At 37.3% G+C, this 26,666-nt stretch overlaps 3 protein-coding genes across 6 annotated transcripts; 1 reads left to right on the top strand and 2 right to left on the bottom strand.

The window, feature by feature from the left end:
• Nucleotides 1-4,105: 4,105 nt before the first annotated feature.
• Nucleotides 4,106-7,231, top strand: LOC125475475. The gene is made up of 2 exons (XM_048580231.1): nucleotides 4,106-5,283; nucleotides 6,427-7,231. The coding sequence occupies exons 1-2, from the start codon at nucleotides 4,347-4,349 to the stop codon at nucleotides 6,912-6,914; spliced, it is 1,425 nt and encodes a 474-aa protein (XP_048436188.1). The 5' UTR covers nucleotides 4,106-4,346; the 3' UTR covers nucleotides 6,915-7,231.
• Nucleotides 7,232-8,367: 1,136 nt separating this feature from the next.
• On the bottom strand, nucleotides 8,368-10,262 carry LOC125475474 (SUMO-conjugating enzyme SCE1-like). Its single transcript, XM_048580230.1, has 5 exons — nucleotides 10,053-10,262; nucleotides 9,854-9,937; nucleotides 8,986-9,138; nucleotides 8,789-8,902; nucleotides 8,368-8,703 (listed from the first exon to the last, which is right to left on the bottom strand). The coding sequence occupies exons 1-5, from the start codon at nucleotides 10,119-10,121 to the stop codon at nucleotides 8,641-8,643; spliced, it is 483 nt and encodes a 160-aa protein (XP_048436187.1). The 5' UTR covers nucleotides 10,122-10,262; the 3' UTR covers nucleotides 8,368-8,640.
• Nucleotides 10,263-16,809: 6,547 nt separating this feature from the next.
• On the bottom strand, nucleotides 16,810-22,791 carry LOC125475473 (long chain base biosynthesis protein 1-like). Of its 4 annotated transcripts, XM_048580226.1 has the most exons (13): nucleotides 22,588-22,791; nucleotides 21,973-22,168; nucleotides 21,757-21,851; nucleotides 21,031-21,122; nucleotides 20,577-20,670; nucleotides 20,415-20,487; nucleotides 20,192-20,324; nucleotides 19,467-19,647; nucleotides 18,242-18,382; nucleotides 18,041-18,136; nucleotides 17,689-17,830; nucleotides 17,398-17,528; nucleotides 16,810-17,311 (listed from the first exon to the last, which is right to left on the bottom strand). In XM_048580226.1, the coding sequence occupies exons 2-13, from the start codon at nucleotides 22,076-22,078 to the stop codon at nucleotides 17,135-17,137; spliced, it is 1,461 nt and encodes a 486-aa protein (XP_048436183.1). In that variant the 5' UTR covers nucleotides 22,079-22,168; nucleotides 22,588-22,791; the 3' UTR covers nucleotides 16,810-17,134. The 4 variants fall into 4 exon arrangements, with proteins under 4 accessions (XP_048436183.1, XP_048436185.1, XP_048436184.1 ...); XM_048580228.1 differs by lacking the exon at nucleotides 22,588-22,791 and having other exon boundaries at nucleotides 20,577-20,662; nucleotides 21,973-22,016; XM_048580227.1 differs by lacking the exons at nucleotides 21,757-21,851; nucleotides 22,588-22,791 and having other exon boundaries at nucleotides 21,973-22,151.
• Nucleotides 22,792-26,666: the final 3,875 nt, after the last annotated feature.

The following is a 26,666-nucleotide window of genomic DNA, read 5'->3' as shown; positions in this document are numbered from 1 at the left end:
TCTCTTTTCCTTTTTCAAAACTTCTTTTGCCATTTTCAAGTCCATAAAACAATCTTTTGATTACCCATTCCATTAATTATTTCGTTAGCGTAGTGACATTGACTAGAACATATGTGCTCCATACCCTTGAATTAGAATTTCACATCCTCACTTTAGAGCACTTCGAGCGTGGTGGAGGCCCCCTAGGGCTATCCACTAATGTTATCCACCCAATGAACAGTAATTGCCCTTAATGAATAGTTACCGCCTTTTGCATCTCCACCTCTACACTGAATAGCCTTAGCAATTGGTAATAAAATATATTTTTTTTTAATATGAAAAGCCCCAAAATATTGCAACCTATAACAAATCCTGCAAATTTCAACAACAACTAGTAGGATTTAAATTTAAAAAACTAAAAAAATCAACCCAGAATCGAAAAACCCACAAAGGGTTAACAAAGATTTAGAGAAAATAGCCAAAAACCCACATACCTTTTTGGTTCAAATTCATCAAAACAGGTCGAATCACCGGATTGAATCTCTGCCGGAAAAAGCAGAGAAGCATAAAGCAAACGGCAAAGCAAGCAACAGTTAAAATCCAGAGCTTCGACGGAGCCCCAAACACCACCAAATCAAGGCTAGCCGACATAAAATCTCTCCACGCAACCTCTTCTTTCACTCTCCTCCATTCCTCATAGAAAGCCCAAATCCAAAACCTTCTGTAAAACTCTGTGAGAAAAGATAGAGAGAGAGAGAGAGCCAAAGCGAAAGAATGACGGCATCCCGACGCCACGTCAACCCACGTCAAACTACCTTCGGGCGCTCGTGCCTGCTTGGGCTCACTCACCAGCACACGCTGGGCTTCATCACTCAAGCATTCAAGCCCTATTCCTCAGCCTGTCCCTCGGGCTGGAGCTCCCACTGGAGCTGCTTTTAAGTACAAGAGAAATGCCAAGGAGACTTTCTCAAAAGTAGGACTTTTGTCACCTCATGTTTTTTGCACAATATTTTATAATATTAGTACGGAAATTGATGCTAAACTGTGACTATGAGTCTCACTTTAAGAGAGTCTTCTTACCATTTATCTCAGTACAATATCGCTTATATAAAACATTTCAATTTTTTAAAGACTTTTTAGCTAAAATATTCCCTGAGATTAGCACAACTTTTCACTTTGGTCCCTTAGATTTGAAATCGATAGAAGTCGTTCCTGAATTTGTCCACCATCAATCATTTTGGTTATTTCGTAAAAAATCTCCATTAAATAAGGATAAAATGACAAAAATACCCTCAAATTTTGTCAAATCATTTTGGTTCATTGTTTATTAAATTGAGGGTATTTATGTCATTTTGGTCCTTATTTAACATAATTTTCCACGGAAAATACCAAAATAATTGATGGTCGATAAACTCAAGGACCACTTCCATAAATTTCAAATCTCAGAGACCAAAGTGAGAAGTTATGCAAATTTTAGAAACCACTTTGACTAAAAAGCCTTTTTTATATTTATTTTAGGCATGAGAGTTGCCTAACACCAATTCAATATGCATTGGTTAAGTCCTAGTGGACTGTGGATTAATTAGTACTATCCACGCAGTGTGCTTAGCATAAACAAAAGCCAATCATCCTATTAAGGATCCATCAACGGTCAATTTAATCTTTGATTATGTCCTCCTTGATTCATGGCAGTTTCGTCAGAAAGCAAGTTAAATAAATAACATAACTGAGATGATTAGTCACAAGATAATAACTAATAGTTTATGTCACTAATTTAAAGTATTCTGATGAATGATAAGGAATTAAGTGAACAGCTTTGGTGGGTGTTCTGTAGTTGAGTAGCTACCAATCCGGTTTGCAAAAACATGCCTGAAATAATGAATAATAAGGCCCCATTAGGGTTATATTTTATGCAGACCATTTGTTTTTTATTTTTGGTTAGTAAAGATAAAGTTCTTTTAGTCTTTACGCAAATAAAAAACTGATTCTTGAACCCCTTCACACTCATGTCATGCCAAGGTACTGCAGAAGAAAAAAACTGCAAAATTTGATCTAATTTATCGTAATCGATTAGTTAACATATTGGTTAACCATATTCTGAAACGCTGAAAAAAATCATTGACTTATCAGGTTATCTATCAGGTTTTTTGAAGTTTTAAGATTTTGCATGTTCTTAACCTTTTACTTTTACACAATTTGATTAGCTTTCTATGCAAATGTGTAACGTTACATATACATCAACAAATGACAGTAACTCACTCGTTCATGGATTTCCACTTTTGTTGCACCAATTTGATTAGTTGCCTATGTAATTTGTAATTTTACATATATATCAACGACTGACAATCACTCACACGCACATGAATACTTCTCACATAATGACAAGAATAAGGACATCAATTTGAATTTTCAAGTACCCTTTTTGACACGATTATATATAGAATGAGGTAGTCATTAGTGGGCAGCTGGATGTACCATGGATATCGAATCCATTCAATGACATTTCCGTTTAGAAGATTTAATTGTGTTTTGAATTAGCTAGGGTTATCACCGTGAATATTTGGTTGACCACTACTTAAAGAAAGGAAGAAAAAAAAAAGGAGGAGGTCAATATGTATTAAGTACAATTACGGCTTATTTAGAAGTACTTTTAAAATGATTGAAAATAAAAATACAAGTGAATTTTGAAAAACACTTTAAGTGCTTTTGAAATAAAAAAACAATTTTACCAAAAATGTTATCAATTATTTTAAAAGTACTTTCAAATGAGACTTTATACAAATAAGTGCAATGTAGAAAGAAAGAAAAAGGGGAGGTCGATATATATTAAATGCAATTATACAAATTAGTGCAATGCATGTTGAATATTGAATCCACTAACCCATTATGCATGCTGGATCAAAAGACAAGATAGTGGCTAGTAGGAGGTGTCCCCTCATTCTAATGGAGGTTGTGGAGTCTTGCCAACCTTTTTCAAAAGCCAAAAATAACCACAAAATGAGACAAATAAGTTATTTTATGTGGACTTTTCTTTCTAATTTTAATTCCACTACAAATAAAGTACTTCATTTGTAAGAGATTTTTTAGTGTGTTCGGAACATGATTCGGTATATCCAGTATCACATTACAAATTGATAGAAACTTATAAAAAAATTTCCTCCCCACGTATATTATGACACTTGGTGTTCCAGATCATATTTCCGGTACACTGAAAAAATCTTTTCTCCTTTGTAATCTTTGATTACCTTTTACCTTCTGGTTTAAACCTTTTAAACGTGGCTTAACTTTTGAGTATGGAGATAAGCATATATTGTAGCTATGCTAAGCATAAAGTTAGTAAAATCAAATTAACTACCAACTGCTACAAATTTCTACAGTTGAACTCTTTTCCAACTTCATTTTAACAGCCTCAGCCCTTCAGGTACCCAACGCCTCAATGTCCCCTCTCCTCCAAATATATCAGCCAAGAAAATAGTAACAAAAATACCACTAGAATATTAAACCTCCCTCAGCAAACAGTTTGGACCTTTTCGCTTTCTAGAAGAGCATGCTAAATGAACACACGCACATATGATACGACCCTAAGCATCTTTCTATGTCGACAAATTAAATTTATCGTCTTGCCGGTTATACACAAATACCAACATATTTCAAAAACAGAAACGATAAAGTCATGATTTGAATAATGTCTGACTATTCACGTATGGGATACACATATATAATTGGTGGAGAGATCTCTCAGCGTATCGAGAACACAGTTTGTTTGTGATAACATAATCGATTGAAAATTTGAAAAGAAAAAAAAAATTCTAACCAATTGTATTATTAATACTTGGTGTAATAGTCCTTGTTTCCGGCACACTTCACACTTGGCAATCTAATATGTCTAAGATCCTAAGCATTGGTAGATTTGAGAAAACCTATCATATAACTAGTTGTACACAATTATGAGCATATTTTGAAATTGATAAGTCATAATCTGAACGATACATAATTGTTCAAGTATAACTGTTTATTTTCTTATACCATTTGTGATGTGATAATTTGAACGATAAATAGTTGTTCAAGTATAAGATAACATGTTTCGAAATTAATAAATAAAGAAATAAAAGTCTCTGCCTTTGAAAAAACGTTTTGCCCGTCTCTTAGGACTCGTACGACAGATGCCATGCCCACATTTTGACCCCATTAATTTTCTTTTCTTTCTTCTCCTCCTTCTCCCTGCCTTTCTTGAACCAGTCAGTCCACGCCCTCTCCCTTCCGGCTCCTCCGCTTCTTCTTAAAATCTCTCCGCCCTAAACAAAAGAAAATATTTTGCCGAAACCACAAAAATTCTCGTGAGCCCATTTGAGAGAAGATCGAAACACATGTTCGGATTGAAGAATGCCGCGGTGGTTGCAGTCAGCGCAGGAGTTGTTGCGGTGGTTGTTTTGATCTTATTATGGCGATGGAATTGTTACAAGAAACGTAAACAAAATGCTGGCAGCGGCGGCATGACAACGGCGGCCGCAGCGACGACGGTTGTTAGAGCACAGAGCCTGCAGGATGGAATTGCAAGGCTTCATCACCACCAACCAAGCAAGAGCATGTCGACCGGGAACAACTATTACCGCCGGGGGGTTTCTGGAAAGCCGCTGTTCAGCTGGGGTAATCATCCGACGTCCGTCACGGACGCCGTGGAAAACGGGTGGTCACGATTCGGCTTCACAAATTATCAATCTTCCGGTTCGACAAGGTCTAGACTTTTGGGGATGTGCGTGGCCGGCGATCAAGTTAGGGAGGCAGAGCCGGAGATAAGCTGGGAAGTGTGTCAAGGATCAGCCGATTTCATGCAGAAAATTCGACTCAATCCTGGGTTGAAAAAAGTGCTCAATTTAAGCGCTTCTAGTTCTGCTTCTGCTGCCGCCTCTGTGATGAAAACTGCCCTTCCTCTGCCCGGCCCTCCTCTTGGAAACAACTCCTTCCCGCAAGAAGCTTATTTCGAGATCACAATTTTGAGTTCGCACGACGGCGATGAAACAAGTCAGTCGATTGTTAAGGAAGGAGAGAAGATTAAACTGATTCAGGAGAGATACGATAAGAATTCGAGTTCGGATTCTTTGGTTCATGTGAGGAGTAGTAGTGAGAGCATTAGCAGAATTGAGGAATTGAAGATTAGAGTTAAGGATGATATTCATCATGGTAAAAATGAAGCTGTGTTGCTGTCGATTGGACTCTCCGTCGGCGGCGCTCTTCCTCTCAAACTTCCGGGAAGTTATCGGGGAAGCATTGGATTCGGCTCCAATGGCTCTGTCCATCTTGATGGTAATTCTTGAATTTCCCTCGTCTTTTTCATTGATGTCACTGTGCACTTGCATTGTGAATTGTCCTAGGTTAAAATACATGAGTGCGCAAATTATCGAGGGTAGCGATTTTCACATTCTTGCTTTATTCGTTGCATTCTGAACTGAATATTTTACTAATAATTGTACAGCAAGGCATGATAACTTTATATTTTACCTAGAAAGACTGATGAACTAATCTAACCATACAAGAACAAAATAACTTAATATCCTTGACCCAACATATTACCTCTTCACGCGCAGCAGGATGTCATGAAATTTGGCAAATTAATGTCAGTATGGACCCCATTACATGCTGCCATATACTTGGTTTCATCTGAGTAGGTTTTTAGTTGTTGCTAAAACTTAAACATACAAAAAAAACTTATTTTCTTACGTATAAAGAGTCATTCTTCATCGTAGAGAAATTAGATATTCGATTCGTACATAAGCCATTTCTTTTAATAAATATCTTTATGTTTGTGTCGGACTGGCAGTAAGAAGAAATGACTTCTTGACTGTAAGGAGCGAAACAATTATGAAAACAAAGAATAGATTATAGAGCATTAGGTGTTTGTTGCAACACTATCCTTACTTTACCCACAATTTTGAATAATATTTGGCTACTTGAAAGATGAGTAGGAGTTGTTACTCAAAATTGTTCATTTCCAATTTATATAAATTCGTGTTTATGATCAGAACAATCTATATTGTAAATCAATCCATAAAAATCCCGTCTGCAAAAAATGAATTAAAACTAAGGTCTTTTGTCATCAAACTATATAAAAATAGATAAACATAATTGGTAAAAGCATTACGAACAATCTATGTATTTGCCACAATAGATTGATTAAAGAACCTTAGTTTTAATTCTTCCCTTTTTTTTTTTTTTTGTAGATATAATCTTTATAAAGTGATTCATATTATGAACAATTCTAATCATAAGTACAAAACTCTGTGATTCGAACATGAGTGATTTTGAGTAGGAATTCATACTTATCATTAAGTTTCCAAGTATTTTTCCAAATTTTTACAGTTTACTTCAAAATTTTAAAATATTTCTAGAACATTGCATTCCCTTGTTGCGTGTGTGATTATTTTTAGTAACTTGGGTTTTCTTTTTCAGGGATTAAACTTGTGTTTGAATCAGAAAAAGCAACATGGGGACAAAGAGACAGAGTGATTGGATGTGGGTTTGATCCCAGACAAAAGAAGGTATACTTCACTGAGGAATCAGAGCTAGTGCATATGGTCCACTGCAAGTCAGAGGAATTCGGCACTCCTCTGTATCCAACCCTAGCAGCAAACACTGACATTACTGTCCTGGTCAACCTTGGTCAAAGTGCCTTCAAGTTTGCCCCGGCCAATGCCCAGAGGACAGCTAACCCTTGCTTTGTAGGCCCTCTTGTGAGATCCTCTGCTGCCGCATTCTATGAAGATAGCATGGAGCTTTTCTCCATGGATAGATCAATTGACTCCCAGTGGCTCAACAGGTGCACAACCAAGGGCAGCCGAAACCCTAGTCACGAACTGGAGTTTGATGATGAATCTGATGCTGATTTGTTTGAGATTGTTTTGGAGAGTAGTGGAAGATCCCCACACACGATATCGTAAGAGCTTATTGACAACATATTAGTAATATATCGACATCGATATTTACACAGTATCAATAATGATACGATGTTGATATCATGATCGATATATAAGGTCACTAACCAGTGCAATAGATATCAACAAAGATAGATTTTAGAAACAGGGTTCATATCCTTCTAAAGATTTATTCATTTGTTTACTTTTTGCAGGAGACCATTTGTTCCCCTTTGTGTATATATATTTCGAACCTTCTTATGTTGAAGTTGTATCAGAGATTTGATATGCCTTGTTTTGATGAAATTGAAGGTCCTTCCATAACAAAAGCCCACGTTAATTCATTGCTTTTCACTTGCAAATTATTATTGGAATTCAGCATCTCCAAACGAGTTAGCAAAATTTTCTCTTAAAAGTGTCATTTGCTAATCCGTTTGGCACTTTTATGGCACTTTACAATCTCTTTACTAAACAATACCTTTGAAGAAAATATATTACGGGACTCAATTTGCTAACTTGAAGAAGTATCAACTGACTTCCTAAATTCTTCAGTTTGATAATTGAGAGTTACTAAAACTGCTGGAAATGCATTTTTCCTGCATGGCATGACAAGTTTAACTTTACTACCCAATTCTATCTCCGTTAGACATGCTCTTAGAATTATTGTCGGGTACAACAAAAACTACTCCTCGTCACCATATATTTTTCTTTATATGCATCATCACAAGTGACGTGTAAGTGTTAAAAAGAGAGGATAATCTCTGTGGTAGGAGGAAGACTAGGGTTAGATTGCTTGGCCATCTCGTTATTTATGTAGCCATTAAGGTTATGTCACATCATAAGTTACTTGCGATATATGATTTTCTTGACAACACGCTGACAATTATGTAATCAAAGTATTAATAACTTCAATCATGTGAACGACATGACAATAGTCAATATGCATGTCGATGTTAAATAGTCGGACCAACTAGCTAGAAAGCAACCGGATCAATATTTTTCCTCCTTTGATAGGGAAGTGTACTTCGTAGTGGCAGATTACGTGCAGCTGCTGATAGCGTGAGGAAGCGAAGAAGGATGCTGATTCTCATCAGTAACTAGAAGGATGCTAACGAGGAAAAGGACTTTGAATGGCCAGTTGGACCTTGGAGTACGTTACAGACATGCGGTAGTGAATGAGAATAACCGAAGTGGGGAAAGAAACAGAACACACGAATTTTATGAAACAAAGCCTAACCCCAAACCTCCCAATTCTAAATATAGGCCCCATTAAATTCTCTAGAAGGGAGTAGAAATGAAGAAGTCCAAATTCCGTCACCTTCTCTGATTGTAACACGGGTAGTGATTTTCACACTCCTCATCTTGTTCTTATCTCTTATTTGTCGTTTCGTTTGTTTATTCCATAACTCTTACAAACTATAACACATGCCATGGCTACATCCGGAACACTCGTCAATGTCATGGCTACATCAGAGAAAGATGAAGAAAAAAAAAGTGAGTTTTGAAGTATTAATTTGAATTTTGAAGTGCGTCAGAGCTTCCAATAATACAAAGAGAACAGCCGCAAACATAACAGCATGTCGACTGCCAGAACAGGAATGACTATAAAACATTAAAAACAACACCATATCATATTTGCAATTCAAATGAGAACTAACTTATAAGGTTGATCACGTCTAGCAGAGAGATTTGAGCATGACCTTCTTAACCAAATCAACGAGTTTATAATCATATCTAGTAAAAGCACAATGCATCATAGAACAGGTGGATATTGCTTTGCCTGCTGTCGCACTCTTCGCTTGTACTCAGCTGGTTCCTGCACGTCAGGATAGAAATCGTCAAACACAGTTCATACTTCATGAACAGGAGTGAATGAGAGACGGCTAAAGATCAAGACAAACCTGGATAAAGAGTTGATAACCTTCAGCTTGTGCCGGATCAGCAGGATTAGGCTGGCCTAGCAAATCCTGAATGCCTACGAGGATTTGCTTCACTGTGATGGCCGGTCTCCAACCCTAAAAAAAGAAATTCATGTTAGGACGACTTCATCAATGAACACAATCTCCATATACATGCTATAGCAGGAGATATTGCTTACTTTGTCCTCGTTGAGAATTGAAAGACAAACAGTTCCAGAAGGATACACATTAGGGTGGAAAAAGCCATGTGGGAACTTGCATTTCGGGGGCTTGCTGGGGTAATCCTCAGTGAAGTTAAGTGTAAGTGGAAAGTAGCCACCTTCCCAATCAGTCTGCAATACCAGCAAGATCAATACCGAAAACAATATATTGCAAAAATTCCTTGTAAGGATGTTACGCCAGCAATCAAGCAACCACTATCAGTCTATCATAAAAATAAGCATTTCCGTCAGCATTATGAAGCTCTTGAACATTGTTCTGAGAATCCCTCCTAGGCGCTAAGCGGTTGGCCACCTCCACAATTATTCCCTAGGCGTTAAAGAAATAAGAAAGGGCACTAGACCTGCCTAGAGGCCCCCTAGCATGCCTAGACCTGCCCAGTTTCAATACGTTCCTCCCTCCAGTATTCATTGATAGACCCTCTAATTGATTTCAGATATTAACACTGACTAGAATATAAGTGCCGAAAGCTAAATCCTACATATATACACTATCCGAATTGCGCATTGTATCCAAGTGCCGATTTTACCAGAATTGCAAGCCAACAGGCAAAACTACAAAGTAGTACGAAAAAGCAGTATACCAAACAACTTCTGGAAAAGAAAAAAAACCCACATGCAATTCTCTATAGAAATTTATGCAGTCAAACATAATTAAAACAAAAAAGAAAAAAATTAGCAAAACCCCATAAAATCTAAAACCCTAATGCCCTGATTGAGGGGGGAACTGATCAAGCGAGTCAAATTCCGAATTAAAATCCCGAAATCCCCAATCTTTCAATTGTCCTACAAAAATCTCACCAGGAGAAAGAAATAGAAGAAGACTCACAGATGGTTTGCCGGGGATGATGCACTGCCACACCATCAAATTGACGGAGCCATCCGAAGCAGTCTCCGGCTTCGCCACAAAACCCTAATTTAATTAATAACCACGAAAACGACGACGTCAGGCGATGCAATGAACGGCGAATGAAAATTAAATCGAAAATAACATTGGAGAGAAGCGAAGGACGATGGTCGGTACGGACATGTGGGTGGTTCTTGCGCCACGCTTTTCGCTCCTCGGCGAGACGACCGCGCGCGATTCCTCCAGACATTCTCTTTCTGTAGGTTTCTGATACTTCTAACGTATGGCAATCAATCAGATCAGATGGACTCAGTCTTTCGAATGTCGACGGAGTCTATGTTGTATGTCGGTCAATGATGTCAGAAATCGCGAAATTATAGATTTAAGTAAATTCTCTAGAAACTTCCAGGCTGCGCCCAAAGCAATAGGTCCGTACTCTACAAGATTCCTTACGCGGCTTCTAAAGGCGAGCGCGTTTTCCTGTTCTTTTTTTCGCCTTCGACCCCAAAAGTATGTTTATTTAAAATCTAGCCCCCCCCATTACTTTTAAAAGCAGTTGTCCGCATGCATGCCAAAGCGAGAGAATTCTGGTGTCCGTCAGTCAGTCATATGATCCTTCAGCACAAATTCTGCAACGGTTTTTAGCACTGATTTAAAAAATTTTGCCTAGCGCTTATGTTTTAGGTGGTTGGTCATCGTCCCAATTAATATCAAGACGTTTGAAAATTAAGAAATTGTGTTTAGACCTACTGAGATGCCCGCCTATACCGTCTAACCCGCCCAAACCTGCCTAAATCGCGACTCACTTAGACAGAAAATAAACAACTTTCATTTTGCATTTTTTTCTTCCATAAATTGTAAATGAACACACATTATATCTTGTTCCCTATGTTTTCATTATATTCCAATATTTCGTAATATATATGTCATTCTATTTTGTAGTTTATGATGAAATTATATATATTTTAAGTATAACCGAACACTTATTTATACAAAATATAATAGATTTACTTCAATCTGCTTGGGCGCTAGGCCTTAATCCGCCGCCCGACTAGCGCATAAGATTTTTTAGAACCTTGGTTTTTAGTGATGCAACTGCGTTGAAAAGATCTGGTATGTCCAACGGAAACAAGATAAGCAGAAATTGATTTAGTGAGACCTCTTCCAGATTTTCCAAGTACGTCAAATGAGTTACGACTCTCATCCAATAAACACACAAAACTAATATTTCTCCTTCAATTTAACAGTCACACCATCAGAAATTACAAACTTGTAATTAGAGATAACGCAATACTGTAACAACCTCATCACTCGTAGATCTATATAATCAACAAGCTAAATTCTTATGACATCATTTGTATTCCTTCTTTATCCCAAAATGGCGTCTCATTTTTCCAACTCTTCCCCTCTATCCCTCTATCTACGCTACCTAATGTTTCCAACTTCCTTACAATCAAATTGGATCGTACAAATTACCCTCTCTGGCAAGCCCGGATGCTTCGTAGCATGAATCTCATCTCCTATGTTGATGGCACTAGCAAATGTCCTCCCGCCTGACTCAAGGATGCTTTGGGCAATCTTACTGATAATGTGAATCCCGAGTTTGAAGCATGGATTCAATAGGACGCTATGGTTATGTCCTGGACCAATAACTCTGTTCATCCCACTGTGCTTGTTGCCTTAAAACCAGTTCCCATTTTGCATGGACCTGTCTGCGTGAAGGTTATGCTTCGCAGTCCACTGGTCGTCTTCTTCAATAGTGAGCTAATGAATGCTCACCGTGGTGACTCCTCCATTGATGAGTTCGATAAGTTCCTTGATCGTGTTAATCGTCTTGCTGACACACTATTGTCTGGTGCTTCAATTTCTGATTCAGACTTTGTTGCCATAATTATGAACAATGTTGGACCTGCCTATGAAAGCAATGTGGCTTCTGCTCAGGCTAGTGAAGAAGTCATCTCTTACAGTGCTTTGGAGGTCTTTCTGCTTAGTGCTGAATGTAGTTAAAAAATGCATATTGTCTTCTCTGCTGATATGGGACCTCCTGCAACTGCTACTCGTGGCACGGGTGGTTTCCGTTTGTAGGTCAGGCTAAGGTGGTATTTCTGGTGGTCGTGGCTCCCATAACAGTGGTCATGGCTCCTCATTTCATCCTGGTGGCTCGAGCTCTAGCTCTCACTCCCATTCCAACAGTGATGGATTTCTTCGCATTGCTCATTCTTAGAGATGTACTACGTTTTCCCCTTCTGGACTTATTCAATGTCAAATATGCAATCACCATGGACACTATGCCATTGACTATTTCAGTCGCCTCAATATGGCGTACAAGGTTCGTACAACACCACTTCACGCTTATGCAACTAGTGCTTCTCCTTCCGCATCTGCCACAACACTTGCCCTCCAGAATTAGTTGTTTGATATTGGTGCGAATACTCATAAAACCAATGATCTTGCTCATGTGTCTAATTTGCAAACCTACAATGGAACTGATCATGTCTATGGTGTTGTTGGCGGCACAGGTTTGAAATTTTCTAAAGTAGACACTTCTTGCATTCATGCACCTAATACATCATTTACCTTATCTAACACTCTATATTGCCCAAATGCATCCACCAATGTGATATTTATTCATCGTTTTACCAATGACAATCATTGTTCCCTAGCCCTCTATCCTAATTCCTATCTTGTTCAAGATCTCAAAACGGGGAGGACGTCTTTCCAAGGCCGGAGTAAAAATGGATTCCATCCATTTTCAAGTGTTTCTTCTCAAAATAATGGTGTTTTTCCTTTCTTAAAAGCTATAGTGTCGAGTGTTGTTTCTAGATTAAGTCATCCTTTTGCTTCTATTTTAAAGTCTTTAATATCTAAGAACAGTAATGCTAGGGAGACTGAATTAATAGACTAAATTTGGAAACTAAATTATGTGTTACCAATTACAAATAAGCACGTTAATCAACAATAAAAATAACTTAATTATCAACTTCCATGTCATTTAGTTTACAAATTTAGTCTCCCTGACATTACCCATATAAGAAAAAGTTACCGGTCTCTGGTCTTGTAACTCAGGATTTTTGTCATTCATGTCCTATGGGCAAAAGTCACAAGTTACCATTTTCTTTAATAATTCAATGTCATCTTTTCCATTGGAATTAATCCATTCAGATGTGCTCTATGGGACATGACTTTTGCCCTATGGAGACATGGTAACTTGATAATGAAAAGGTAATTTCTGATTTTTGCCCATAGGACACACATGACAAAAATCCTGAGTTACATGATCAGAGAGGCAGAGATTAGGAATTTATTTCTAGATATTAAAAACCTTAAAATAGAAGCATAAAGATGACCTATTTTAAATGCCAAAGAGCATTCGACACTCTAGCTCCTAAGAAAACAAAACGCCATTATTTTTTAGAAGAAACACTTGAAAATGGGTAGAACCTTTGTTTTTACTCCAGCCTTGCAAAAGCGTCATCCCTGTTTTGAGATCCTGAACATGATAGGAATTAGGATAAAGGGTTAGGGAACAATGATTGTCATTGGTTAAACGATGAATAGATATCATATTGGTGGATGCAATTCGATGAATAGATATCATATTGGTGGATGCAATTCGGCCATAAAGAGTGTTAGATAAGGTAAATGATGTATGAGCTGTACGAATGCAGGAAGTGCCAACTTTAGAAATTCTCAAACATGTGCTGCCAACATCATTGACGTGATCAAATCCATTGTAGGTTCGCAGATTAGACACTTGAGCAAGATCATTGGTTATATGAGTGTCCGCACCAGAATCAAACAACCAATTCTGGAAGGCATGAGCATTTGGCAGGCGCAGAAGGAGGAGCAGCAGTTGCATAAGCCCGAAGACTTTGTGCGAGAACACGACCCTCATACGCCATATTGAGGTGATTGAAACAGTCGATGGTAGAGTGTCACTGGCGATTGCATATCTGACATTGAATATGTCCAGAATGGGAAAGCACGGTACCTCTCTGAGAAGGAGCACCGCTAAGAAGTCTGTCACTGTTGGAACTGGAGTGAGAGCTAAAGCTCGAGCCACAAGGATGAAACGAGGAGCCACGACCATTGTTATAGGAGCTACGACCACCACTAAAACCACCGTAGCCTGGCCCACGGCCACGGAAACCACTTATGCCATGATTGCCACGAGCAGGAGCTAAAGCAGTAGGGCCAGTATCAGCAGAGAAGAAAGCATGGATTTTTTATGACGTTCAGCACTAAGCGCAAGGGCCTCCAAAGGACTGTAAGAGATGGCTTCTTCACAAGCCTGAGCAAAAGCCACAGTGCTATCATAAGTAGGTCCAAAATTGTTGAGAATGATGGCAACAATTTCTTAATCAGAAACTAGAGCACCAGACAATGATAGGGTGTCAGCAAGGCAATCACCATGATCGAGAAACTTAGTAATGGAAGAGTCACTAGGGTGAGTGTTCATCAAATTACTATGAAGTTGAAGAAGACAACTAGTGGACTGTGAAGCATAACGTTCATGCAGACAAGTCCATTCAAAATGAGAACTGATTTTTCCAAATTCGGACAACAAGCATGATGGGATGAGCAAAGCTATTGATCCAAGACACACCATAGAGTCCTGTTGAATTCATGCTTCAAACTCGGGATCCACATTATCAGTAAGATTGTCCTCAACATCCTTGAAAAAGACAGGACATTTGCTAGTGTCATCCACATAGGAGACGAGATTCCTGCTATGAAGCAGGGAAGCATCTGGGCTTGCCAGAAATGGTAATTTGTGCGATCGAGTTTGATTGTAAGGAAGTTGGAAACATTGGGTTCCAATATAAAACTAATTGGCAATATGGAGAGTAACCTAACCTCTTATAAACCCTTGCATGGTTTCTTCTTTCACTAATGTAGGCATTTTTTACCTTCACATCCTCACACGCCCCCTCATGTGTAGCGAATTTTTAAGCCAAACAAACAACACAAATTGGGTAACATGAAGCACGTGTGGTAGTTGAGCTTCACATGTGGAGCAACCTAGCTCTAATACCATGAAAAAATATGGGGAGCAGTCGAACTAAAGTTGGAGTTCTACCATAAAACCAATTGGCAATATAAAGAGTAGTTGAACCTGTTACAAACCCTTGCAAAGTTTCTCATTTCACCGAAGTGCGACTCTTTTACCATCACATCACATGATCAAGAGCATGCATACTCACCCAACAATAATATCATTTTTTCTTTCTGGCAAATGCTGCAATGGCATTGAACATTGCAGACAGTCCACAAGAATAGAGAATCACGTCGAGAGTACCCAAAAATTTTGCTATTATTGCCTCGCAAGCAAGGCGGGCATCTGAATCTGATGCAAAATAAAATGAAATGAGATGAAATAAATAGATGTATGAAAAGAAAAACCAAATTCATCTCAAGTAGTGAGGAATACCAATTGTTTCATAAAATCCACGAGGACTGCCAGAATCCTGAGATCAGACAGAGGTACAAATGCTCTGCTAAAATAATATATATAAAAGAAAATAAAGCTTCGTCTTACAAGCAGGTTCTCATGTCCTTTCAATGCCAGATAATTTGCTGCAGCGAAGTTCACGACTTCTTTGCCATTGATTATTGTATGTGGCCCTGCAGGACTGAAAAAATTCTACTCTTTAGTGGGATCCCTTAGAACAACCAAGGCGGGGGTAATTAAATTGCTTAATACTCGTTAGTTTTGAAAACCTTAATATTCTCACTAACCTTTCCAACGCTCTGGGATCATACAACTTCTCTTGAGAGATAGGAGGAATAAGAGGTTCAGATACACCAGCAAAGGTCGGTTAAGAAACCAGGAAATCATAAGCATATCATACTAAATCATTTGGGAAGGAAGTTAAATTGCGACAAGTACAAAAACATGTATGTATATAAATGGGAAGTGAGAAGATGGAGAGAGAGTAGAACCTGATGATTGAGAGGGGGTGAGACGGCGGAGATGGTGACAGTTTGTGGCGACGGAGCAACGGAAGAGGATTCACATGTGGTTGTTTCTTCGGCTTGGTTTGGTATTGAGGTAATTCTGGAAAAAGTTGTATAAAAAAAAACTGGAAGCTGTTTTTGTGTTTGGTAAATATTCAGGTTCAGCTTTTTTTCACAGTTTTAGTGACAAAAAGCCAAAAACAAGAATATGCAAAACCCAGCTTTGAAAAACTGGTTGTTTTTCACATCTATTTTACATAAAAGTTTACCAAACATTATAATCCTGCTTTTTTTTTTTTTTTTAAAAGCACTTTTACAAAAAAGTTTACCAAACACTTTGCTGCTTTATTTCACAGCTGCTTATTCTCACAAGCACAACAGAAGCAGTTTTTTTCAAAGCATAGCAATACCAAACCAGCCATTCCTCTTCCTTCGCTTCTTTTCGTGTTTTGTTTTCTTCGATGGCATTTCTGATAACAAAAATAATGTCAAAATATCAGGACTTTACTGAAACATGCAATTCTAGCCTGTATCAAACTCCCAATTACTATGTTTTGTATAATTCAAGTTCTTATGTTTCCGCGAATTTTACCCTAACTCTGACTTGAATTTAGGATATAACTAAGCAAGTCCAAGGATATCCGGATTATGATAACATTCCATTCGTATTTGGATAAATGTTACCTTATCACAACACCTTAGCGAATAAATTTAATATGAATACAACACTAAAAGAGCATGTTCATGTTGTAACATGTGGATTTACTTGTCGATACTACATTTAGGTTTTGATATCAACTATGTCGTGCACTCATATTACATGTGACGATACATCACTAGTTAATAACACAAAACAAACACACGTTTGACATTGTAACGGACAAATAATACCATGGGATGATGTTCCGAGTGGACAGATTAATTCCTCCAATAACGTGCAGTTAGTGTAGCGGTAATGTCAATTTTGATGGACAGGCGTGTTAGGATCCGAAATTCATACTTTACATAAATTTAAGCAACACATCACATTTCATCTACAGTCATTTCCAACAAATCAAATATACACACACTCATGTTATCGACTAAACTTCCTGCTAATCTCGTTCACAAGTCAAAACGCAATTATAATTTAATCGTATCAGTATGGCATAAACTATCGACACCCGAATACGCTGCCTTTCTTTGTTAGTCTGCATCACAAAACTGATCAACCATCGAAGGGCTTCATAAAGATGCTGGACGTGCTCCTGCACCATGATCATGTCCATGTGGATGCGAGAGCGAGAGAATTCTGGGATCCACCAGTCAAATATGATCCTTCAGCACCAATTCTGCAACGCTTTTCAGTGATGCAGCTGCCTTGAGCAGATCGGATTCTGTATGCCCAGCAGAGACGAACAATCTAATTCCTAATGGAAGACGGCATTTATCAAGTGTTGACTTTTGGGAGGTGACCACGAAAATGGAATGCTCCTTTAACAACTGCAAAACCCCAACCCTTACGGTTAAGAAAGAAGAGTAGCAGAAATTGATTCAGAAAAGTGTAATTAAGATGACCATTTACTTACACTGTCAGCAATATTTTGAAGGAGCTGGAGTTGCAGTTCATTCTTCAAAGAGTCTGCTTTCTCTAGTCTGAGGAAGACAATCGGTGATTCTGGACTGCTCGCAAATGAGAGGCCCCGTATACCTGACAATCCTGCACATCACATCATATTTCTCAATCAAGAGTATCACAATGCAAGGCAGGCGGTAAGTGCTCTGACAAAGTAAAGGAGATACCAAGGAAATTGATCAAGGGATGAGTAAACCACAACACATGGACATATATGCACATGAATAGGAGATCAAGAACATACCCTTCCATAATATGGCAATGTTTTTCTTCAGCTTCGTTATCAGATCAGGGTTTTCCTCGAGGATATCAATAGCAGTAATGGCAGCACTCGCAAGATATGGGGGCAAAGAAGCAGAAAAGACGTAACCAGAGCTACTCAATCGCTGCCAAATACCATATCCAAAATTTATCATTTAGATACCTTTTGAATATTTTTGTTTAATATATGCACGTATATAGAAGTGTTCGTGAGCACATAGTTATAAGAATTTATTAATATAGAGGATAAGACAGTGATTTTCTTGTTACAAATTCCATCTGTCAACACAGACATCATATAATAACTTGTTAGTAGTATGTATTCAGTAACCTACTTGGTGATCAGTGACCCTAGCACTTCCAGTGCAGAATCCCCCTTCTGTGGCTAGTGCGTGTCCCATTGCAGCAGTAATAATATCTATTTTTTCAACCTGCAAAACCACACCACCAGAAATCACAAACAGGTAATGTATCAATACTCAATAGTTACGAGAGATTGGAAAAAAAAAAAAAAAAAGAAGGGTTTCTAAAAATACCGGAATCCTACAGTATTCAGTGAGACCTCTTCCGGATTTTCCAAGCACGCCAAACGAGTTACTCTCATCCAATAAAACACGAAACTTATATTTCTCCTTCAATTCAACAATCTTGTCCAAGGGGGCTATTTGGCCAGAATTCTGCAAATTTTATTAAAGGAAGCAAAAAAAGTCATATAATATCAACATGCTAACGACAGCGTTGAAGGCAGAAAAGACAGTTTGCTTTTCTATTTGCCAGTGATTCATGAATTTCATGTAGAGATAGAAGTTTTCCTCAAAACGTAACATGACGCCAAGATTTTATGTAAAACCTTGAAAAAATTACAACCATACCAGGAGGATTGATTTCAAGAACCATCTTCCACCGCTATTAAAAGGGCGAAGGTTTCATAAGCCCTAAGACCTCTAGCGGAGCCAAGGTGGATGCAATGGGATTCATTGACCCCAAAAAAGTTTGTTCGGCCACTATATTTCTTTTGGTGCAAAGAAGAGAATAAATGGGAAGAGGCATTGCTTTGGTTTTTTGAAGAATAAAGAAAAAGGAAAGGCTGATGACTTTGGTTTTATAATGGGAGAGAAGGCAGAGCCTTTTGTTTTGGCAGCATCCAATATGTATTAAGGCATTTGTAATGCCTTTTGGTTTTGAGCAGCAGCAGAAGAGAGAAGAGCTGTCTGTCGACAGCTCCAATTTGTGAGCAGAGGAGAGAGATGAGAGCCATACCAGGGAGAGCATTCGGCTCTTCCATTTGAAAAAGAGTGCAGTCGGGTCTACCATTTTGAGAAAGAAGCAGATGCAGAGAGTGAGACAAACATGGGGCACCATTTAGAGAAGGCAGCAGCTGATTGCTTCATTTTTTGCTCTCCCTTGAGCAATCACTCATATTAGTGCTAGAGAAATTTGTTATGTATTTTCGTATCTACTTGTTCTTTGTTTGAGTGAGAGCTATGGGTGTATGTGGATTTGGGATTTGGGATTTGAGTTTGAAATCTATTTTTAAATGAAAATATGATCGATTTTTGAAAGCTATTTTATTACCCCATCGCTGTAAATTCCTGGCTTCGCCACTGCGTAAGACCATTAGCTGTGTTAAATTGTGTGTGCTGAAGTATAAGCAACCTATTTTGCGAAAGTGGATGATGCTGGATTGAATCATAAAAGAGTTCACAACATACAAAAATAATAATCAAATAAATTTTGATATTATCGAAGAGAATGGGATACCTGGTATACAGCTTCAACTACAATGTAGCGCCGCAATTTCTTAACTCGCTCACTTTTCTTATTTGAAGTGAGTTCCTCCAGAATTTTCCTTAAATCTTCCATGTCATTGTGCTTGAAATACTTGATTGTACTCCTAGAAAGATGAAGACCATTTTGTATTCCCCAATGGACACCTTCATCTCTAGAAAAATGAAAAAGAAACCGCCTTACATGAATATATGTGAATAGAAATTTTCATGAAATCTTTTTAGCAGCATAAGGTCCATCGATACTAAGGCACAAGATCAAAAGTATAGACTCGTGTAAAAATAGAACGAAAACATACATAGTATTTGAAAAATATGAAAGCAAGAGCTAGCGTATTGAACTCCATGCATATGAATATGAACAAGGTCATACAAACCGTGTGGGAATAAAATTTCACTAAAATTTATTCCATGTCATGCAAATACATCAAACAAAAGAAATACTGTCACAGCTTTACATCAGCAAAAAGGAACAAAAGTAATGAAATAAAGGCAGAAGTAAAACATAACTTTCATGATTACCACTTCGGTAAGTTCAGAAGTCATTTCATCGTCATTTTGAATCATAATCAAAGATAACTGTTAAACGATCCAAGCATTTTCTTAACGTATAATACATTTGCAACGAAACAAGTTCTACACTGGGAGGAAAAGACTGCAATAATTACGATGATCAAGATTATGCATACTATTACTCACACAACAATAATATCCCCTTTCTTGGCAAATGCTGGAATTGCACTGAACATGGTAGACAGTCCATAAGAATATAGAATTGAGTCCGGAGTTCCCAAGAAGTTTGCTATTCTCGCCTCACAATCAAGGTGGACATCTGATGCAAAACAAAATGAAATGAAATAAATAAATCAATTAAATGTATGAAGAAGAAAAATCAACTTTATTTCAAGTAGGTGAAGAATACCAATTGTTCCATAAAACCCACGAGGACCACATGAACCAACACCATATTTTTCCAATGCAGAGGTACATGACTCCTGAGATGACACTGCTATAAATGCTCCATTTAAGAAAATATACATATAGAAAAATGTATTCAGTGATACTATGAAAAGCTCCGTCTTACAAGTAACTTCTCATGTCCTATCAATCCCAGATAATTTGCTGAAGCAAAGTTCACGACTTCTTTACCATTGATTATTGTATGTGGCCCTGCAGCACTGAATAGATTATACTCATTTAGAACAATGAAGGGACTGGTAAATTTTCACCTTAATACACAAATCATTAAACATCCACTAAAATGATTTTTCCTACACAATATTTGTACTAACACAAAATCTTCCACAATGAGGGAAAAATGACTAAACATAAGTGGGACCATCATTGAACTCCAGGCTAAACAAACAGAAGATAGCCAGGACCATTTTGTATGGGGAAAACATGCCCCCCTACTAAAGGAACTCGTCTAGCTCTCTCTTCAGGAAAATTAGGGAACTGAACATACGAATCAAAGAATACATTTTGACCAGAAAAACATGGGATCAATTTATGATAAGATTAGAATTAATCTCACGAACCTTTCCAACACTGGGGGTTCATACAGCTTCTCTTCAGTGATAGAAGGAATAAGAGGTTCAGGAACCCATTCCTCACATAGCTCATCTTTTTCCTACATATATCAGATACACCAGCAAAGTTCAGTTGAGAAACAAGGACACACCTCAGATACGAATCACAACTCAAGCACATCATACTAAATCATTTAGAAGGAAAGTTAAAATGTAACAAGCACTATACACGCACAGAGGTATCATTACATTTCCATTCACCGAGTAGACTTGTCAAATCTGTAAATCGCATATTTTTCATATAAATAGGGAGTCCAATCTAGTCATAACAATGCCTTGGAATTTCCCTCACTAGTTAAGGTACTAAGAAACCGTGACAGATCATTTGAAAAAAAAAAAAAATTGATGGAAAATAAAAATGAGGCATGCATGCAAACTGGATGTTTAGTAGTTAGGCTCCACTTACCATGAAAGAGTAACCAGAGAGAAGTTTACTGTTACATTTACTGTTATATAACATAGAAGATTGCATAAGAAAACAAAGATTTTGGGTTTAAGCCTCAGATGCTCTCCGTAAGGCGTTAACTATACATGGAAAAGGAGTCTAAGACTAGATAAACCTAATCAATAGAGATGGACATATTATCTCAAAGAGTACTAAATAATAGTATCATCTATCAGAGAGAGTCCTATTCAAGGAGACAAAGGGTTAGGGTTGCAATCTGTAGCACAAACCTGCTCTGTTAAAGGCCGCCTAGGCGGTCTGTAACTGTTCTGAGAAAATAAATAAACGATGACTAAGAAAAGCAGAACTTCTACAAATAAATGCCCTGCAATAAAAAGGTTAAACAAAACTTTATTAACACAAACATTAGTTTTCGATAGTAAGCAATAATAGCCATAAAAGGGAGACAAACAATAGAGGCAGGTAATAAGGATCCGGTGAGCTACCGCCAATTGGAAATCCGAAAATAACAGCTCGAGAAGAGGGAGCATCTAAAGTTGCCGTCACCCAATCTACAGTAGCATTCACTATGTTCAGAATACTTGATGACATTTTACTTGATATCTCGATTCAATTCACAAATGGGCCTCAAACATCACTTGTCTAGAAACTAAAGCACTTCCATCATCGAGACCAAGTTCGCTGCACATAAATACCGATTATTCACCAATTACTAATCCAGTAACAAAAATTTACAATGTTATGAACTAAAACCCTTCCAAGTTTTCCTAATGAGCTAAAACTAGCATTAGCAGAATTGAAAGTTCGAAACTCCGCAAAAAATCAAATTTAAATATAAATATATTTTCTTTTTCATCGTCCACGGAATTGCCAGAAACACGGTGATCAATTAGATCCAACAGCCAACAAAACCCTAAAGTCGTCTCCTAAAATAAATAAACCAGAAATTCGGGGCCTTTTCGGTTCGCAATTCTAAACAATTCTCAAAACTGTGAGCTGTGTTCTGATTAATATAAATATCATTCGCGTAATCTATATATATATGTGCGTGTGTGTAAATCAATGGACGGAGACAGTGAGGAGATGCGTGAGGTTAGTACCTGACGATGATTGAGACCGGGTGAGACGGCAGAGGTGGTGACAGTTGGGACGACGGAGCAACGGAAGACGAGGATCGGATGTGGTTCTTCTTCCTCTTCCTCCGCTTCTCTTTCTCTCTCAGATTCAGATGAAAATTAGTGGCACGGGGGTCAACCGAGTTGATTATTCGTTTGCCAGACAATATTTTTTGTGTTTTTATTTTTCGTCGTTGGTATTTTTGTAGGGACCGTTTGGCGCGTACAAGGACAGAAAAAGAATAAAATATATTAAAGGTTGACGATGCCCCACTAATCTCATGATTTAAATTTGTAAGTCATTATATTAGCAGGCTGTAACACTTTAACTACCGGTAGCCACAAGTATAGATTTACATAGAAATTTATAAATTGTGCAGCTGCAAGAACTGCTGGTAGGGAGACTCCAATATCAGTGAAACGACACATAAAGCAGGGACCTTATAAATTGAATCAACCCTCATTGGTACCTTGTCACGTCTCTTAGTACCATTTGGTACGTGGAATGAGACGGAACGCAATGGGACAAGACGTACTAGTCCCACGTTTGGTGCACCAATTTGCCCACAGAACACAAAATTATAACTTTTTGAACAACAATACCCCTCCTCTTTTTCATTAATTTCACTTTGAAAATTAATCAAAATTCCAAAGATCTCTCCATTTATGCACAATTAGCATAAAATATTCATTAAAAATCAAAATTTACCTCAACAGATAAACTCAAAAACTGAGTTCTCTTGTTTTTTCTGGGATATCAAGCTTCTTTGATAGCACTTCAAATTTTCTGGGAAATTGAGTGACAAAAATCCAACAAAAAGCAATTTTCTTTGCATTTGATTTCTATATTCAAAGAAGAAAAACAGCAAAATGAAGAAACTCAAATCGGATAAAGGGTTCCTGAGAAAGCCTAAGAGAGAAATTTTATGGGGAAACAAACAGGAAGAACAAAAGGGTACTGAGGAAAGTCAGTGAAAGGACAAGAGTTATGAGAGGGAGTGGAGGAAGAAGAGGAAGAGGTGGAAACTAGTAATGGGTAATCTGTGAAGGGTACCTTTCCATTCCGTCCCGTCTGCATACCAAACGGTACCTTAACGAACAAATCCCGCAAAACCTTAAAACCTAATGCTAGGCTTTTCCCAATGCAATGGGAGCTGGATGTGTGATTGGAAGTGAGAGTGCAGCTTTATATCATAACTCGTGGATCCACTTATCGACTGTATCTACGTCTTGACGTGGTTAATAATAACATGCGGCGATGTAACTATAATTGCTATAAAAATATCTCCAGTGGGCTGTTATCGACTAGGGGCCTTTCTTGATTAGTTGGACTTGCAGTATAAGGGATGGGCCTCCATTGCACCAAAACTAATTGACCCAATAGTATAGGCCGAGCTAAGATGATAAGAAGCCTGAACTAGATTTCTTCTCGGCCTAAAATATACAACTTTTGCCTAGGCCCATTGCACCAGTGAAAACAATTGACTTTGGAAAGGATTAGGATTCTCTCTGCTTCTCTTTCCATCTCCCTTCATCATCTCTTCTCATATTCTCTATTTTGTCTTTTTTTCTTATTAAAAAAAATTAATATAAGATATTGACGTAACTTAACCATGACCATACAAATAGAAGGAGAAGGAAGGAAAGGGAAAAAAAAAGAAGAGAGAAGAATCCTCCTTCCTTTAAAAAATCATGACATGAAGATATGGCAAGAAAAAAGACCACAATTCTTAGTGATATTGGGAAATGGGAAATCGAACTCTTCACTTATATATTCATAAATTATTGAGCTATAATATTTTTGTTAAAGTATTAATCATACATCAAAAAAAGATTTTGTATGTGCTTATAAGGTAGTTGAACTAATCTTCATATTGTCAATCAGGTTTACGGTGGAACTTCAACATTTTTTGTCTTTTACAAGATTAGATTTCTATTACCTTTACAAGTTAGAGCACAACTCTTGTTGAAGAATACGTAGATCTCAAATCGCAGATTGATATAATGATATGTAATTATACTTAACTGTTCTATTTCTAACTCACCAAGCTTTTTTTGTGATAAAATCTTTACCCTTGTCATGATGTGCTTGTAAAAATACAAATGAAAAGATAATATTAATATAATTACTAGTAAATTACTGATTTATCTTTCTAAACTCCGACTGTCTGACACATCCTAGCTGTGCAATTTTTACATATCCAAGCAAAAAAGTAATCAAGTTGCATCACCAATCATCAAATTGCATCCTAGCTAATTGACCCAATAGCATAGGCCGAGCTAAGATGATAAAAGCCTGAACTAGATTTCTTCTTGGTCTAAAATATACAACTTTACTTGTCTCTGCCTCCTCTCCCCATGCCACGGCCCATGACACCAGTGAAAACAATTGACTTTGGAAAACCATGGCATGAAGAGATGACAAGAAAAAGGACCACAATTCCTAGTGATATTGTGAAATTGGAAAACGAACTCTGCACTTAAATGTTCTTAATTTATTGAGCTACAAATTTTTTGTTGAGAGTATTAATCATACATCGAAAAAAGATCTTACATGTGTTTATAAGGTAATTGAGTTAATCTTCATATTGTCAATTAGTTTTATAATGAAACCTATACTTTCTTCACTTTTTACAAGATTAGATTTCTATTGCCTTATAAGTGAGAGCACAACTATGGTTGAAGAATACGAAGATCTCAAATCGCAAATTGATTGAATGACATGTACTTAGCGGTTCTATTTCTAATTGCACCAAGCTCTTTTTGTGATAAAATATTTACCTGTCGTGATGTGCTTATAATAAATACAAATGAAAATATAATATCAGTATAATTAGTAATAAATTACTGATCTATCTTTCTAAACTCTGACACATCCTAGCTATGCAATTTTTACATATCCAAGCAAAAAAGTAATCAAATTGCATCACCAATCATTAACATTTTAACGTGAATGGATACCAGTGAAGAGGATTTGCTCACAACCCCAAAACCCACCTAAAAAAAAAGATGCATAGTGCCATCCATTAACCATTTCTAACTAAGACCAAACTTTGATGGAAAGCTAATGATGAAAAATTTGCAAAACTCCACATGCTTTGTCTCCTCCTCCACTCCCAAATGCCCTTTCTCTCTTTTTCTTTTTCTTTTTTTTTTTTTTTTTTTTTTTTTTTTTTTTTTTTACAACTTAAAGGGCATGAAATTGCAGGTTTTATCCAAGACAAAATATGATGGGATTGCAAAGCACAATTAGGATTTGGATATTCACTTTGAGAAGACAAGAGGGCCACACTAATAATTGTGCTATGTATGAAACCATAATTCAACTACTAATGTACATAATCTCACTGTTTAGCAACTAAGAAGTGACTGATTAGACTGCGTAAGATAGTCCAAAATCGGGATAATTATTGGGATTAATGATTTTGTAAATTAAGAGAGGACTCAGAGGAGGATTGGTTGTGACTTGTGAGGATGAAGAAAAATAGGGAGATTGGGATAAAAAGAAAGGATTGAGAATACTATGTGATGTAAAGGTGGTGGAAGCATGTGATGCAAAGCTCCCACATCCACATGGTAGAAAGCACAAGGATATAAAGGTGAGGGGTTGAGAGGGACACACAGTAAAATTAGGCTGCTGCAACCTATGATGCATATGTATGAAAAATAAAGGATTTTATCACAAATGATTTCTGATATTAACTCATACTATTAAGATGTTCTTTAAAATTGAAATTCAATCAATGTAGTTTCTAAAAATAGGTGTTGCAAATCAATGTCGTCATTCATTCACAATTCTGTCAAAAATTCTATTATATGCTGATGTGGCACATAAATGGGTCACACAAGATTTATGGGTGTTATCACAAATGGTTCTTGAAATTGACCCACACTATCAAGATGGTCCTATAAAATTGAAAATCAATCAATGTAGTCCTTGAAATAAGTGTCGCAAATCAATAGGGTCATTCTGTCACAATTTTATCAAAAATTTGGTTATATGCTAATGTGGTTTTAATAATTTAATACTTAATTAAAAAAGTTGTCAAAACACCTTTTTGCAC

This window comes from the organism of the source record quoted next, unplaced genomic scaffold (assembly GCF_019419815.1).
Source record: "Pyrus x bretschneideri cultivar Hongxiangsu unplaced genomic scaffold, Pyrus_bretschneideri_v1 Contig15, whole genome shotgun sequence".
Classification (NCBI taxonomy): Eukaryota; Viridiplantae; Streptophyta; class Magnoliopsida; order Rosales; family Rosaceae; genus Pyrus; species Pyrus x bretschneideri.
The sequence above is the reverse complement of the archived record's forward strand: the minus strand, read 5'-3'. Positions and strand labels throughout refer to the sequence as shown.

Coding starts and splice junctions, on each gene's coding strand:
- LOC125475475 (XM_048580231.1), top strand. CDS start 4,347: ATGTTCGGATTGAAGAATGCCGCGGTGGTTGCAGTCAGCGCAGGAGTT. Junction 5,284..6,426: donor TGGCTCTGTCCATCTTGATG/GTAATTCTTGAA, acceptor TTTCTTTTTCAG/GGATTAAACTTGTGTTTGAA.
- LOC125475474 (XM_048580230.1), bottom strand. CDS start 10,121: ATGTCTGGAGGAATCGCGCGCGGTCGTCTCGCCGAGGAGCGAAAAGCG. Junction 9,139..9,853: donor TCATCCCCGGCAAACCATCT/GTGAGTCTTCTT, acceptor CTGGTATTGCAG/ACTGATTGGGAAGGTGGCTA. Junction 8,704..8,788: donor GTTATCAACTCTTTATCCAG/GTTTGTCTTGAT, acceptor CCTGACGTGCAG/GAACCAGCTGAGTACAAGCG.
- LOC125475473 (XM_048580226.1), bottom strand. CDS start 22,078: ATGTCATCAAGTATTCTGAACATAGTGAATGCTACTGTAGATTGGGTG. Junction 19,648..20,191: donor AAAGGGGATATTATTGTTGT/GTGAGTAATAGT, acceptor TCATTTTTCTAG/AGATGAAGGTGTCCATTGGG. Junction 17,312..17,397: donor TTCAAAATATTGCTGACAGT/GTAAGTAAATGG, acceptor GGGGTTTTGCAG/TTGTTAAAGGAGCATTCCAT.